This window comes from Ictidomys tridecemlineatus, chromosome 13, assembly GCF_052094955.1.
Source record: "Ictidomys tridecemlineatus isolate mIctTri1 chromosome 13, mIctTri1.hap1, whole genome shotgun sequence".
Taxonomy (NCBI): domain Eukaryota; kingdom Metazoa; phylum Chordata; class Mammalia; order Rodentia; family Sciuridae; genus Ictidomys; species Ictidomys tridecemlineatus.
This window is the reverse complement of record NC_135489.1, coordinates 7,408,291-7,422,872: the sequence shown is the minus strand read 5'-3', so window position 1 is coordinate 7,422,872 and position 14,582 is coordinate 7,408,291. Positions and strand designations below refer to the sequence as shown.

Below are 14,582 nucleotides of genomic sequence, written 5' to 3'. Positions count from 1 at the left end.
TTCCTACACTATGACTTGTTCTTCTTGATATTTTGGGTTGAGGTAGAATTTGAACCCATGCCCATAAGACCCCAATATATTTCTCCCCTCTTTATCACACAGCCTTTCAGAAGTCAAAAAGTGAAAATTATAATTGATTTACATATCCCTTAGAAGGAAATTAATATTGCTAAAAATTGCATAAGCAAGCTACAAAATTACACACATGTACACATACACATGTTTCACCAGTATGTTTGCTCTGTAAAATACAAAAATTTGAAAATAAGACTTTGTATTGATAAATTTCAAGCCAAATTTCAGATCAAAATTTTTAGAAAGAAAGGAAAAAAAAAAGAACGAACATACACACAAACCACAACATAATACCTCCTTTTAATTGCTAAAATTAATATTCCTGGAACTGACAAAATTTTGTAACTAGAAATGACAGTCAATTTTCAATTTCTAAAAATATTTTGTTTTATTAAATAACTGTTAAATAGGATTTTTACAAAGAAAATTGCATAGAAAGGGATACAAATGTTTATGTTGCCAGAACATTCTGTGTTTCCCCATCATCTCTTGTCCACTATTATTACTTCTAGAAAATGGCCACAAAAGCACAGAGTCATAATGTCACCAATTCTCCTTCTTTCAGTGTCACCAGCCCTATTTTTCCTAAGGCAAGGAGGGCATCGGCACTCTGCAGAGTTGGTACGGCGTCGGGTAGCAGCTCCACACTAAGCCAGCCTAGGGCTCGGCTCTCCGCTGGTGGCTGTCAGATTCGGGGGGAGCATCTCATGGCACTCAGGAAGAGCTGAGCAGCTGCACGAGGTTTTCAAGACATTTCAAATGGTAGGCATTTAGAGGGCTTTCTTCTGGGTTTGAGAAAGCTGAGAGAAAAAAAATTAAGAGTCTAGGAATACTAGTTTATTCAATTTAGTTCTATACTCAAGGGGTAGATACTCTTCCAGAAACATGAATCATATTTACTTACAAAAATGTTAGTTCTTGATATACTAGAATTATAAGAATATTTTACATTTAAAAATTAATAAGTCACAGAATTTATATTGTTTTTATTAATGGTCTACCCAAAGAGTATTAAAAAATACAATTCCATAATAGATATTGTTAACTATAATCCTAGATGAATGCCATTACTTTTAAAAAAATTATTGTTTCTCCTAAAGCATAAACTTCAATGTAACCCAATTATTTGTTTTCTTCAGAAATTCATGGGCATAGCTAGAAAGGAAACAAAACTGCTCCCCTTATTTTAAAAAGAATTAGACTATATAAAAACACAGATTAATAGTCCACAGACTACTACAGTACAGGAAAGGCATAGCTCAGTTGTTTTGAAATGTGTTCAGAGGATAAAACTGGTGTCACTTAAAATGAGTAACGTGCTTTGAAAAGAAAACTCTCTCCTATCATGCAGATCACAGGGCAACATGGATATGGGGGCAATGAAATCTATTCTCAGAAGATTGCAATTCAAATTGGTGATCTTAAATCAAAGCTTCCTGTTCAAGGTCAGTTCTAATTAGGCCCAGTTCTTATCACCTAAGAGCACACTTTAGCCCAGAGGCAGCCACTGGCAAAGAAAATTAGTACCAGGAAAAAACTGACTTGGAGAAAGATCACAGACACATTTTAAGAAATTATTATATCTCAAACCTTCATCTATTAGGATGTTTTACTATTTTAAAAAATGTTATAATGAAAGTCTAACTAAATATTGGCACATATAATGCTTTTGACAAAAAATAGCTCTGCAAAATTTAGTAATGGTGTAGAAAACTGTTGTTTTACTATGGCTTGTCTAAATATTTCAGTATCCTGAGAACTAATTTTGTGGTTTCCAAGTTTAACTATAAAACTTACCTTTCTTTGCTAAGGAATATGCTTCATCTACTTTTCTTTTAATTGATGGGTTTTTCAAAGTTGTTTTGGCCTGGAGATAATATAGACCAACCCATGAATTAGACTTATTCCCATATGTCAAGAATTAGGATAATACAATACTGATTCTGTTCACTGGTAACTACAGTGTTAAACAGGTACCATAAAATACAATAAGGTAACTACAGAATTATACAGTTAGTGTATCCTACTGTGGTAATCCCCCGACACCTTCGTCCTCCTCCTACCTCACCTAACCATTATCTGCTGTCCAATTACTCTTCTTACCTTCTCCTTTTGTCCTTCTCCCCTAATCTCAATTTGTTTTTTTAAACCAGTTAACCTTTAGTTTCAGTATTCATATTCCCTCAAATATCAGATTTTAGATGGGAGTATTTCAAAGGTTACCAGTCAGTTGGTCAAAAAAACATTTACTGGTGGTTACAAAGTGTCAAATCCTGTGTGCAGTCCAGGGGACAACAGGTGGGAGGGAGAGCAAGAGTCCCTGACGTTGGTGGGGGGGGGGGTGCTAGAGGCAGGGTGGGACACGGCACAGTGGGGACACTGGGCTGAGAGAACACCATTCTGGGAAGGCTGTCTAAAGGCACAGGGTTTTCTGGCTATTCTTTTACCACTAGATACTCACAGGTATTTTAGGAGTGAGATATCTGCAATAAAAGAGAAGACCAAATGCCAGAGAATGGGAAGCTACAGGGCCTACTGTGCTGTGCATCTCTCTGGGCAGGCCTTCTACTGGCCTTTTAAGAATTGAACTAATTTTAAAAAATCAGCAATGATAAGTACAATAAAAAACTGAATCATATATTTGGATAAAACTTATTTGGTCTTGTATCAATGCATTTTTCCTTGACACATCTTTTTGAAGAAATAATCTATATTAAAATTATAACCCAATGGCAAATCAATTTAAATTAATAGGGAAATTCACTTAAAAGATACTCTTCTGAACTGGGGCCTTCTGATGATTAAATGATATAGATTTCAACTGATGGATTACTAACTGAATGAGTGAACAAAGAAAAGATGGGTCTTTGCCTTTATTTTTCTTTTTTCTTTTCTAATACTCCTCTGATATCCTTGGATGTACCCTCACAGGCCTGGCTGTTTGCCCCCAATTCATAAGATGATTTTTAAAACTGACCTTCTGGTAATTATATGTCAAAGCCCAAAGTGCAGCTGCTGCAATCCTCTGAGCATTTTGATTCTTACTTTCCAGACAGGCAGCTAGTATGGTAATGACTTTTTCTAAAAACAAACACATTAAAAAAAATAAAGTTTAGTCCCAGATATTAAATGCACTCTTATTTTGGATTAATCAGATACCCCTTTCTCCAAGTTGGTATCACAGCACTGTGGCAACTTTTGCTCTATGGAAAAAAAAAAAACAACAACTCAAAAACAGTTATTTTCATGATAGGCACAAATCTCTTGGCCCAAGCTCAACAGAGGCCATTCACTTAAGGACACCATTAGTGCAAATAAGTACATAATGAATTATATGAATGAGTTATTCAATGATAGCTAATATTTGAGTATGCAGGAAAATAGATTAGCCATCATCAAAAATTATAAAGACCAATACACAACATATCATTATCATGGGTTAAAGGTAAAATAGTTGAGAAATACTACACTGATTACAATTTTCAAAAAAAACCTAAACATTTTAAAGGAATTTTATGTGGGTGTGTATATCAGAGGAAAAATTGATTTAAATTGCATACTAATACACAAGATATGTCCACTTTACAAAGCCAGCTTGAGCAAAAATGGAGCCTTACTAATTATGTACCAGTCTATTCATTTCAAATGATGATTCAGAAGTCCCCTTCTAAGGTAACTGTCAAGGTATTTCAGAACAATATTTGAACTTACTTTATTATTTATTTTTATATATCACCAAACTGTATCACATTATTTACCATCTAAATTGTATGATTTTAGCATGTTGCATTTTTGAGGCCAAGGTACTTGCTACTGGAAATTCTCTACATCATGTGAATATTAACCAATCCCTGCCAACCAGGAATGTAACTAATTAAAATAACCCTGTTCAATGGTAAGGTTTGCATCTGCTCATTGACATGTACTCCAACCACATGTGCTAGTGCCTTACAGAGGCTACCTGAATAAAATATTTCATAATTAAACAAAAATTTTAAGTGCATCTATTTGATTTTTTTTTATTTTAAGAATTTTTAAATCTTTCACAGGTAAAAAGGAAAAAGGGAGGGAAGGAGTGGGGGAGGGAGCAAGGGAAGGAAGGAAGGAAGGAAGGAAGGAAGGAAGGAAGGAAGGAAGGAAGGAAGGAAGGAGCAAGAGAGCTACCTGTTCCATCCAGAACTCAAATTGTGTAGGGAGAAGGTGATGTGGGAGGTACATGTGGAACAGCAATTTCCTGTCACACTGACCCCTACTGCCTGCATACCTCATCTGTAATATCTAGCTCCCTTTAGTTTTCCTGTATCATGGCCTATCCATACCTAGTCACATAAACAATTATCAGGCATAACTTATCATGTGAAGCTATGGCTGATATTTCTTACTCAGCAAGGACACCGGCAGATGGGACGGTGATTTTCTTGTGTTCTAGATAAGTAGCAGCAATCAATGTTTTTACATATTACACCAAACATTCAGAACACAGACCCCTGTTATCTAAATTTATATCATAACTCCTTCAACTAGTTACCGTCTCTTAAAATGTCTGAAGTACATACATAGGTCAATTAATGTGGTGAATTAATATGGCCCTTTCTGATAGTAGGTCAGCTTTTTTTAAAACCACATTTTAAAGCACATATATATAGGCTGAGTTTGTGGCTCAGTGGTAGAGTGCTTGCCTAGCACATGTGAGGCACTGGGTTCAATCCTCAGCAGCACATACAAATAAAGAGATTGTGTCCATCTACAACTAAAAGTATTAAAAATAAATAAATAAAACATGTATAAGAAAAAAGCTCATAATACATTTTTAAGTTTAATAAATCAGTATAAATTCCCTTTTTTCCTCCCTTTCCCATTTAAATATATAAATAACCTCAGGAGTATAATACTCAAATAGAGTTAATTGTGAAATGATGAGTTTTAAATACTTATTACTTTTCTTCATAAATTGACTTCATGATTCTAAGTTTAGGGTTGTCATGTTGGTAGCTTCAAATCAGTGACAGTGAGATATTTACACCATGAAAGTCAACAGATGCTATAATCAAGAGTGAATTACTGGTAAAACTAATAGGTTTCAGTTTTATGAGTATATTCTGCACAGGGGTAAGTAGTAATTATAGCAGTATATTATTAGCAGATTAAATGATACTAAATTTATGGGGAAAAGAGCAAATTAGGAGGCAGTTTCATTTGTTAAATCATGACAATGTTTACCTTAAATCGGCTATGGATACAAAAGTTCAGGAAAAAACAATGAAAGTATTCTGTGAGAATCAACTGGTCATACAGAATTCACAATAAAGAGTATTACTTTTTTAGTTATTTTCTGGGTATGCTATCTATCCTTTTTGCCAGTCAAATTTATATACTTATACATGTATAATAAAATTATATATATTCAATATATATTCCACCCCTTTCACCCTCCAAGAGCTAAAATATTTACCAGAATATCTGTGCCCTTGTCAGATTATGCCAACAAGTTTATGGGAACTTCACAAAATTAACAATTATTTCCTCTTTTTCTACTCTGAAAGAGACTGCATATGTTTGGAATTATTTTTACTTTGATCTTCAGGAGAACTTACTAGTGAAGCTAGCTGCATCTAGAATTTTTTTTTTTTCCCCAGTACCAGAGACCAGTGAACTATGTCCTCAGCCTTTTTAAATTTTTATTTTGAGACAGGATTTCACTAAGTTGCCTACGCTGACCTTGAATTTGGGATCCTCCCCAGTAGCTTTGATCACAGGAGTTTGACGCCATGCTTAGTTAGATCTAGGATTCTCTATAATTAGATTTTTTAAATGGATTTTATATAGTTAGATTTTTTTTTTACTAATTCAATATCTCTTACCATTATTGGACTTTCTGGTTTTCTAGAATAAATTTTTCTAAAGTTACTTTTTTCAAAGAAAAAGTCAATTTCACTATTTTTGGTCTTCTGAACATTGGCTCTGATGTGTCTAGGAATAAATTATTTTTATTTCATCTGCTTGGACTTATCTGGGTCTCTTGAATATGTTTTGTAGTGTCTTAGAATAGTTTTTAAATTTTTATCATTATCTCTAGGTATTTCCTTCTCCCATCTTTTTGCTACCCCTAGGACTTCAATAAACACGTAGTTAAGACTCTCATGTAATTGTCACTTACCTTTTATTCTTTTAATGCTTTCTCACCTTCTCAGATTTCCACTGCTACATTCTAGATACTATTTTTCTGATATACTTCTAATTCCTACATTTTCTTCTCTGCTATATCTAACTTGTATATATTATCAATACCAGATGTGCATATTAATTTTAAAATTTTGGCTATTAAAATTCTAGAATAATGCTGACACAACTTCCTATAATATTTATAACAATCAGTGCTGCTTAATAAGATACTTACTAGACCTGTAGCTACTGTGACTGACAGCCCTAATATTTAATTTTGATTTACTTAAGTTTAAATTTGAAGTAGCTACGTGTGGCTCACAGGTTATCATACTGTTCAGTGAAGGTCTAGAAATTCTACTTAGTTCTTGTTTCAAATCTTATTTTTCAGTTTCCCAGTCCCTAAAGGCATTTTCAAGCTTATCATTTACTTATCTAAATATGGTATTATTAAAGTTATTTTTTAAACTATATTTTATACTCCTAATATTTGAAGTCAGGCAGAGAAGTTGGCATGTTTTCCTCTGTTGGTTCTAGCTCCTGTTGCCAAGGGAAATTGCATGGAAATGGAAGGAGACCCTCATGGTTATACAAAATTACATACAAGAGGAAGTGAGGGGAAAGGGGGGAAAAAAAAACAAGGGGGAGAAATGAATTACAGTAGAGGGGGTAGAGAGAGAAGAGGGGAGGGGAGGGGAGGGGAGGGGGAATAGTAGAAGATAGGAAAGGCAGCAGAATACAACAGACACTAGTATAGCAATATGTAAAACAGTGGATGTGTAACCGATGTGATGCTGCAATCTGTATACGGGGTAAAAATGGGAGTTCATAACCCACTTGAATCAAAGTGTGAAATATGATTTGTCAAGAACTATGTAATGTTTTAAACAACTAACAATAAAAATTAAAACAAAAACTATATTTTATACTCCTAGTATTTGAAGTCAGGCAGAGAAGTTGGCATGGTTTCCTCTGTTGGTTCTAGCTCCTGTTGCCAAATTTCCTAATGTACCTGATTAACTTTGTACTGGTTCATGCTTTGAAAAATTATTTGTAGAAGTTTCTTGAGGTCTAGTATAAACTTGTTCTGCTTTTTCTAAGCACTCAGGGACCACCTTAAAACAAGTTCTCAGCCCAAGCTGTCAAGACCCAAGCATTCCTGGGTGCAGAGCTGTGGGAGGGAATTTGTGTTGCTCAGGCTGACTTTCATTTTATTTATTTTTTTCACCTTTCTTTATTGTCATCTGGATGAGAATTAGAGGAGGAAATCAATTCTAACTTGCTCTTCTCCTAAGAGAATGGTTCTCCTGAGTTCTAGCTTCATTCAGGAGAGTGCCACCTTGGAGGGTCTTGACATCTGTTCTATCATTTCTTAGCAATTGTCCTTGGGCAAAAGAATTTCTATACACTTCTTAGTTCTCTGGGTATTAGATTTTGATCAAGATTAGTCTGAAGTTTCCCACTATCTCTTCAGCTATTTTTTTTTGTGTGGTGAATTTTAATAAAGCTTATCTAGCATGTTTTTATTATTTTCAAAGGACGCTTAGCCTGACATTACCAGAAACAAAAAATGCCATGAATCTATTTTTAACAGCAAGCCCAAGCCCCAATGCACATTTCACTCCTAACCATCTACACCAGATGTCTGAGTTCTACTGATCAGAGGCATGTCTGCTTTCCTGGTAGATTTTTAAGCTAGATGATCCTGCTAAGACCTCCACTCTGGATCCCCATGAGGAAAAAGGGGGCAAAGCCTGTGATACGCCTTAAACAGTTCCACACAGAACCTGCACAGCTATTGTCTCCCATGTTAACGCTGCTTTGAAAGCCCACTGAGATCAAGTCTTTGGGATATGGGGAGGCTCCTTTTTAACTAAAAGTGTTTTCATCTGCTTTAAGCTAATGAAGGATAGAAAGCACTGCTGACTACAAGAAAATACTGAAAATAAATCCAGAGACATGGAGAAGTAGAAAATGCAGACTTCTCCTTTAGCTCCCTAAAGCCTTTCCTTTTCCCTACTCTCTTAATAATAAAGTGTAATAAGTAGTTACCAAAGACAAAATTCCTTCTGAGAAAGGTGAATAAAGAATAAGATCCAAAAGAATGGGATCCTAATTAAGAGTAAATTATACTCCATGTATGTATAATATGTCAAAATACACTCTACTCTTATGTATATATAAAAAGAACAAATAAAAAAAAATAAAATCCCCCAAAAGAATAAGCGATGCTGCTGAGTAGCTCCAGTGGCTCAAGAATGGCAACAGCTGTTTCCTGGGCCATTTAGTTGCTCAGAGGTAGGGCTGGTTATCCTCATTTTACAAACATGAGGACTGAAGCAGGTACGGCAGAATAGAATAAAAACAACCTCTGATGTACACTCCCCATCGACGAAGAGCACAGTGTCAGTGGAGAAGCAGTGAGAATCAAGAGTAGTTAATGAGGGGAGTTAAAAGCTGATTGAACCTTAAAAATGCTTCTATACATTTCCTGAAATTTAATAATTATTATCAGGAAAACAGAATCATTACCGTACACACAGCAGAGCATAGGCAGAATTATTTCCATTCACTTGGAAAAATGTGTGTCATGGAAAAAAGCCTTTGAGAAAAGATTACATGAAACACATGGAAGGAAAAAAGACTAGACTCTACAAGATGCAGGTTCTGGGGATCAGGGGGAGTCCAGGAATAAATAGATATACATTGGAATGCAGAGTGTATCCTAGTGTTGATGCAATGGAGAAATAAAACAAAGGGAAAGGGGAAGAGAGTGGTGGGGAGGGAACAGGGGGCAGGGAGGGTCCAACTTTAACTGGTGGGTCTGCAAAGTCTTCCCTGACATAGCTGTATTTGCTCAAAGACAGAGAGGCGATGAGGGGGACTTGCAGCAGGAACAAGGAGAGCCAAGGTCAGCAAGCACCCCTACACACAGTTTGTCCTCCTGTATCCAGTTTGTCCATGGGGATAACATGATTTATTAACATCCAGAGACTCCAAGCAGCTCAAAGGAGGCAAAGTCTTGCCTGACTCATTCCCCCAGCCCCTGCAACATAAACACCTGGCAAATTATAAAATTATTTTGTGTTTTAACAGCCTATGAATAACCACATGTATAAAAGCACGTTTGTGTGTGTGGTATATAATATGAATACTTACCATTAGCCAGAATCTTGGGCTTATTTGCAGGGCTGAAGCAAATATTATGAAAAATAAGAAGTGGTATGTAAGGGCTGCTCTTATGCTTGTATTTGCTTATCTCAGTAAGTAAGTCTAAACAGCCATCAAGCCTCAGGATCATTTGCTGCCCATCTTCTCCAAAAGATATATTCAAGAGTAACTTCAACCAAAGAATGGTCAGATTACTGAGATGTTTATTTCCTCCTTTTGGCAATGTTAGAGACAGAAAGTTCTGTAAGAAGTTACTCTGTGGGTAAACAGAGAGAATATTATTTTCTTCTTGGGTCTTTTGTCATTATTTCCCTAGTCCCTTTGTGACCAATTAGCTAGCATTATGGTATCCTCTTTTCTAACCTAAATTTCTCTTTCCTCCCAATACTGTCTAAATACTTCATCTATATCATTGCCAAGTATAAGTAAAACGGGTAAGAGGAACAAAATAGTGCTCAAATTTTAATTTCAGCTCATTTTTTTTCTCCTGATGATGGAATTCAGTAAGCTATAGTCAACTCAATTATTCAGGATTGATAATTCAGTTTGGGGATTACTTTAGGCCTCTTGAATTTTCTCTTTCTGTCTGCCTTCTGGCAATTTTGCTACTCATTAAAAAATTTCCTATGGAGAGGAAAAAGAAACAAAACCCCAGTCTGGAAAACTAGTTAAGAACTCTGGTAATAGAGGGGTATTTTGTAACAACTCTGGTAATAGTGGGGTATTTTGTAACAACTCTGGTAATAGTGGGGTATTTTGTAACAACTCTGGTAATAGGAGGGTATTTTGTATCATTATAGCTACAAGTGTTTGCTTTTTTTTTTCAGTCTATAGTTCCATTCTATATTCCATTTATCCCACTTCCTTATCATTATAGAAATTAATTTCTCATGGCTATGTGTCATTCTATTAAACTTACAGATGAGAGAGATCTATTACTTGAACTGTAAGAGTTGTATCAACCTTCAAATAAAGTCCCTTCCACAAAACCCTACCAAGCTCTGAACTATTCGAAAGATAACATATTATTGTCTAGAGTCATCTATATGCAAACAAAATATAAAAAGTACTATATCAGATTGAAATCCATGATGGCAATATGGAAACCAGAGGTGGTTGGACATTTTAGAAGTGAAATGCACTCATTCAACTTTTATAACTGCACAGAGTAACTCATCTCTCCCTGTTTAATCTACTCCAGCTTGTCTCTTGGGTTCTCCTATTCCTAAATCAAGATGTTAGCTTTAATTTGTAAAATTAATCTTAAGACTTTTACAAAAAGAATCCTGATTATACACATAAAATGGGCTGCAAAAATATTAGCAATATTTTCCAAGCAACAAATACACTATAAAATGACATGCCCATTTTAAATAACATTTGCCATCACTCATGCCTATTTCTCATTTCTCAGCCCAGAATGATGCTTTTAGATTTATACCTTATCTTTCCTATTCAGCTAGATTCTACCATGATATTGGAGATTAAGGGATGACCACAGCAATAATATATATGTCAGTGCTTTAAAATGCAAACATCCTATGGACATCCCTCCTCTTTGTTAGGTCTAAAGATAATTTTAAACAATTTTATGCACCAGTTAGAAAGTGCAGAAATCTCATGGCAGAAAGAGCAGACATTTTACAACTGAATTGAATAACAGCTCTGGCTGCATTTTCTAATCCCTACTGATGAATAACGGAAAGGCGGAACTCTAGCATCCTCATGCCCACCGATGGGTGACAGAGAGGAGGAACTCGGGTGTCCAGGCTCATTATTGCTATTAAGTCACTGGAGTTTCCTCTCACTGGAACAGAAGAAAGTGACTTGACTGTTATCCTCTGAATGTGATTACAGTTGATCACAATGTTCTTCAGTATAGCACCAGAATCACAGAGTGAAAGGTGAAGATACCTTAGAGATCATTTTGTTTAACCTAATTATTATAAAAATAAATTTTTTTAAAAAATGAGGTATAAAGAGAGTCACTCGGAGTCACACAGTGAGAACAGTGAGACTTGGCTCTGAGGTTCCCCCGGAGGTCTGCTCTGCTTTCTATTAGCATGTTCTCTAAGCCTAGTTCTGTGCTCCCAGCTCTGTTCTCACTACATGCTTTCTCATTCTACAGGATGGTAATCACACACATTTAGTTCAAGAAGACTTCTCCTGTTACAAGTGACATATACAAATATTTGAATACATATATGAAATTTATTCACATACACCAGCACAACTTATAATCTCTCTCTCATACACACACACACACACACACACACACACACACACACACACACACACACACACATAAATGACATGCATGTGAACATACATATGAAGAAGCCACCCAGCCATATGCTGGTAAATAATAAACTGGTTCCATTCCCTGAATGTTTTTGCCAAATTATAAAGTGTGAATAATCCCACCATGGCTGATTTCAGGATCACATGATATTGACAAGCTTGAACTTTTCTGAAACTCCCAAGAGCCAGTGGGAGGTCACTTCAGCACACCTCTGAAAACATTTTCCATAGTAAGAATGACAATTTCATTTCCTAGTAAGAAAGATATTTTTTTTTTTCTATTTGTTTGGTGATTACACTCAAAGTATTATTTGGGGCTTCAAAGAGATGAAACAGTAGAGGAAAAGAAGACTCAGTTCTTAACAGATACGCTCAACCTTTACAATTTATCTTGTTCTTCAAGCAAAACAAACAGTAGCAATCAAATTACTATTTCATGTAAACAACAGTAATAGATAATCTAATCACATTCAAGTTTTAAGGAATTTATTCAACTAGGAACTTTATTTACATACATTAAAACACAGATCTTGACTGCACATGTATATGAGAATTTGTTTAACTAGTTCCCTCCCTTTTAAAGTACCCAAAGTTAAATCAGTGGTAAGAGTAAAGTTCTGGAACAGAAATCCCAGAGAACTCATAAAATTGCCTATTAGGTCATAAAGAAGTTAAAGTCTAGCTGGGTGAAAGAGGGCTGTGATTTCATAAACCATTTGTCAATGTAAACTGAACTGAGATTGTTACTGCTCAATTTGGTCTGTTTAAAGACCATATATATTACTTTTATGATATTCAATAAATGTAAGACAGCTGTCTTTCTAACATCACCATTTCTGAGAGTAGTAAAACAAAATCTCAAAACTAATAAGGATAAACTAAAAGGAAAAGGTAAGATCATAGCCTAGCTTCTGTCACTTTTTATCAACAGTGAACCTCTTAATCTTCTTAAAATCCTTTTAAAAAACCTCTCAAAATTATAATAAATTTATCCTAGAAATTGAGCTCTAAATTTTTGATTGGAAGTGTTATTTAATGGAGTATCTCCTTTATGATAGGCAGGACAATTTAAGTACTTACCTTTTGAATTACTCCCTTACAGTCATGAGACAAGGCCAGGTTTGAAAGAAACAAAAAAACCGTCTGCTGAATGTTGGTGTTCTCGAGAGGCATCTGAGAGGCCAATTTTAGGATACACAGCATCAGAGAGCTACTGGAGGCTCCTCTGTGTGCAGCGTGAACGGGATATTGTCCATAACTTGACCAGCAAAGAGAACTGCAACCTTCAAAACAGCAGCCAATCATGTTATCTTCTTGACTCCACTGTTTAGTGTTAAAAACACTATCTAGTAAAGCATATCTGCCTATCAAAGTGACTTAGCCAACTAACCTGTGAATTGCAAATCGGCACTGAAGGCTAATGCAGATGCCTACTTTCAATCTAACAGATTTACTGTATTCATTGAAGACCTAACAAATACAGTATTTTAAAATACCAATTTTTTCTTTTAAAATAGAATAAAACCAGCATAATAGGGTTTTTTTTAAATAGTTCCTACAGAAAACATCTGAATAAAAGCCTGAATGGAAGAACAGAATTTTAGAAATATGAGGTAACTTGGTCTAATGCCTTCATTTTACAGAAAAGACAAATGAAGAACACAGGTGTCTGGGACAGTGGGTAGTGCAATGCTGTTCTCCATGGTAGACAAGTAAAGACACCGTGCAGAAAAGCCAGTGATTGTTCAAGCTCACATAGCTGATAGGCAGAGAGAGCCAGCAGTGGCATGTAACTGGCTTTCCAGAGCTTAGTGATTTTCAGTAAGTAACCATGTGAGATGTACCAAGGAAGAAAGATAATCAGAAAAGAATTAGAAATACAGTTTAATGCTTAATTGGTAAGACTGTACTGTAACAAAACCCTAAGGTGGAATCAACCTGTGAAAGCAGCTACAAGGAGGTAGGCTTGTACATAATCAAACCAGAATCAAGACATTCTGTAAAATAACTCATAAAAGATGAGTGAACACAAAAAATACAGCAAACCTTCCTGTATTAATAACCTTACAGCTGTATTAAAATACCACTGTTACCACTAACTGTTACATGAAACTGTCATTACACAATAGAGTTTTGCTCAGAAACAAACCAGACTGAAAAGTAAAATGTTTTTTTTTTTTTAGGTGTAACCTAACCACTTCTAATATTTATTTCAATTTTAAGTATAAAAATGACAAATTATAATTTCAGAAGATTTGTACTAAAGCACATATTTCTTTTGTTTAACATTTAGCAACTGACTCTTTACTCCTCCTTACTTCCCTAAACCCTAAATTAACGAGCAAAGGTAAGGTCAAGGAGAACAACCTACAGACCAAAGCTGCCCTCAGAGAGGAGCTGATATGGCCAGGAGGATGCTGAGCTGGAAGATGCACTGAGAGGAGACTCTCCGAGCAGAACAAGGGATGAAGAAAGTGAGCAGCAGCAGAAGGAAGACAAGGACAGTTCTGTACTAGACTCAAATACATAAATGGCAATTCAAGGTTCAAGAGCCTGAAGGCCTGTTTCTACTTGTTCCTGCTGGCTGGGCTTCTGAGGCACAGTGCTCTAGAGGTGTCAGACCAGTCAAAGGAATAAGCTACCAGGGCATGTAGAAGTGAAAAGATGGGCTCCCACCTGTCCTGCCCCTTCCTGGACAGCCCACGTTATTTGGAAACTCCTGATACATGTTGCCAGATGAAAACACACACACTTGCTGACCAGACAAACCTCACGTTTCTGACCATAAGCTGTCAGTGGTGCTTCACAGCCAGCTGTCCTGCTTCACTCTCTACAATGTCTGCTTGCCCTCCTTGCTCAAAGCAGCCTTCTCA

The 14,582-nt window shown here is 35.9% G+C and overlaps 1 protein-coding gene across 7 annotated transcripts in view; it reads right to left on the bottom strand.

Moving 5' to 3' along the window:
- Window positions 1-437: 437 nt before the first annotated feature.
- Window positions 438-14,582, bottom strand: part of Rttn (rotatin) — a 152,692-nt gene continuing 138,547 nt past the window's right edge. For 6 of the 7 annotated variants that reach the window (XM_078029895.1, XM_078029897.1, XM_078029896.1 and 3 more), the window contains 5 exons: window positions 12,790-12,992; window positions 9,397-9,664; window positions 3,053-3,156; window positions 1,873-1,942; window positions 438-875 (listed from right to left, as the gene is read on the bottom strand). In XM_078029895.1, the coding sequence (XP_077886021.1) occupies window positions 790-875; window positions 1,873-1,942; window positions 3,053-3,156; window positions 9,397-9,664; window positions 12,790-12,992 (731 nt within the window). In that variant the 3' untranslated portion in view covers window positions 438-789. Of the gene's footprint in view, window positions 876-1,872; window positions 1,943-3,052; window positions 3,157-9,396; window positions 9,665-12,789; window positions 12,993-14,582 lie in introns of those variants that run through there. The other variant, XR_013429485.1, reaches the window with a different exon arrangement.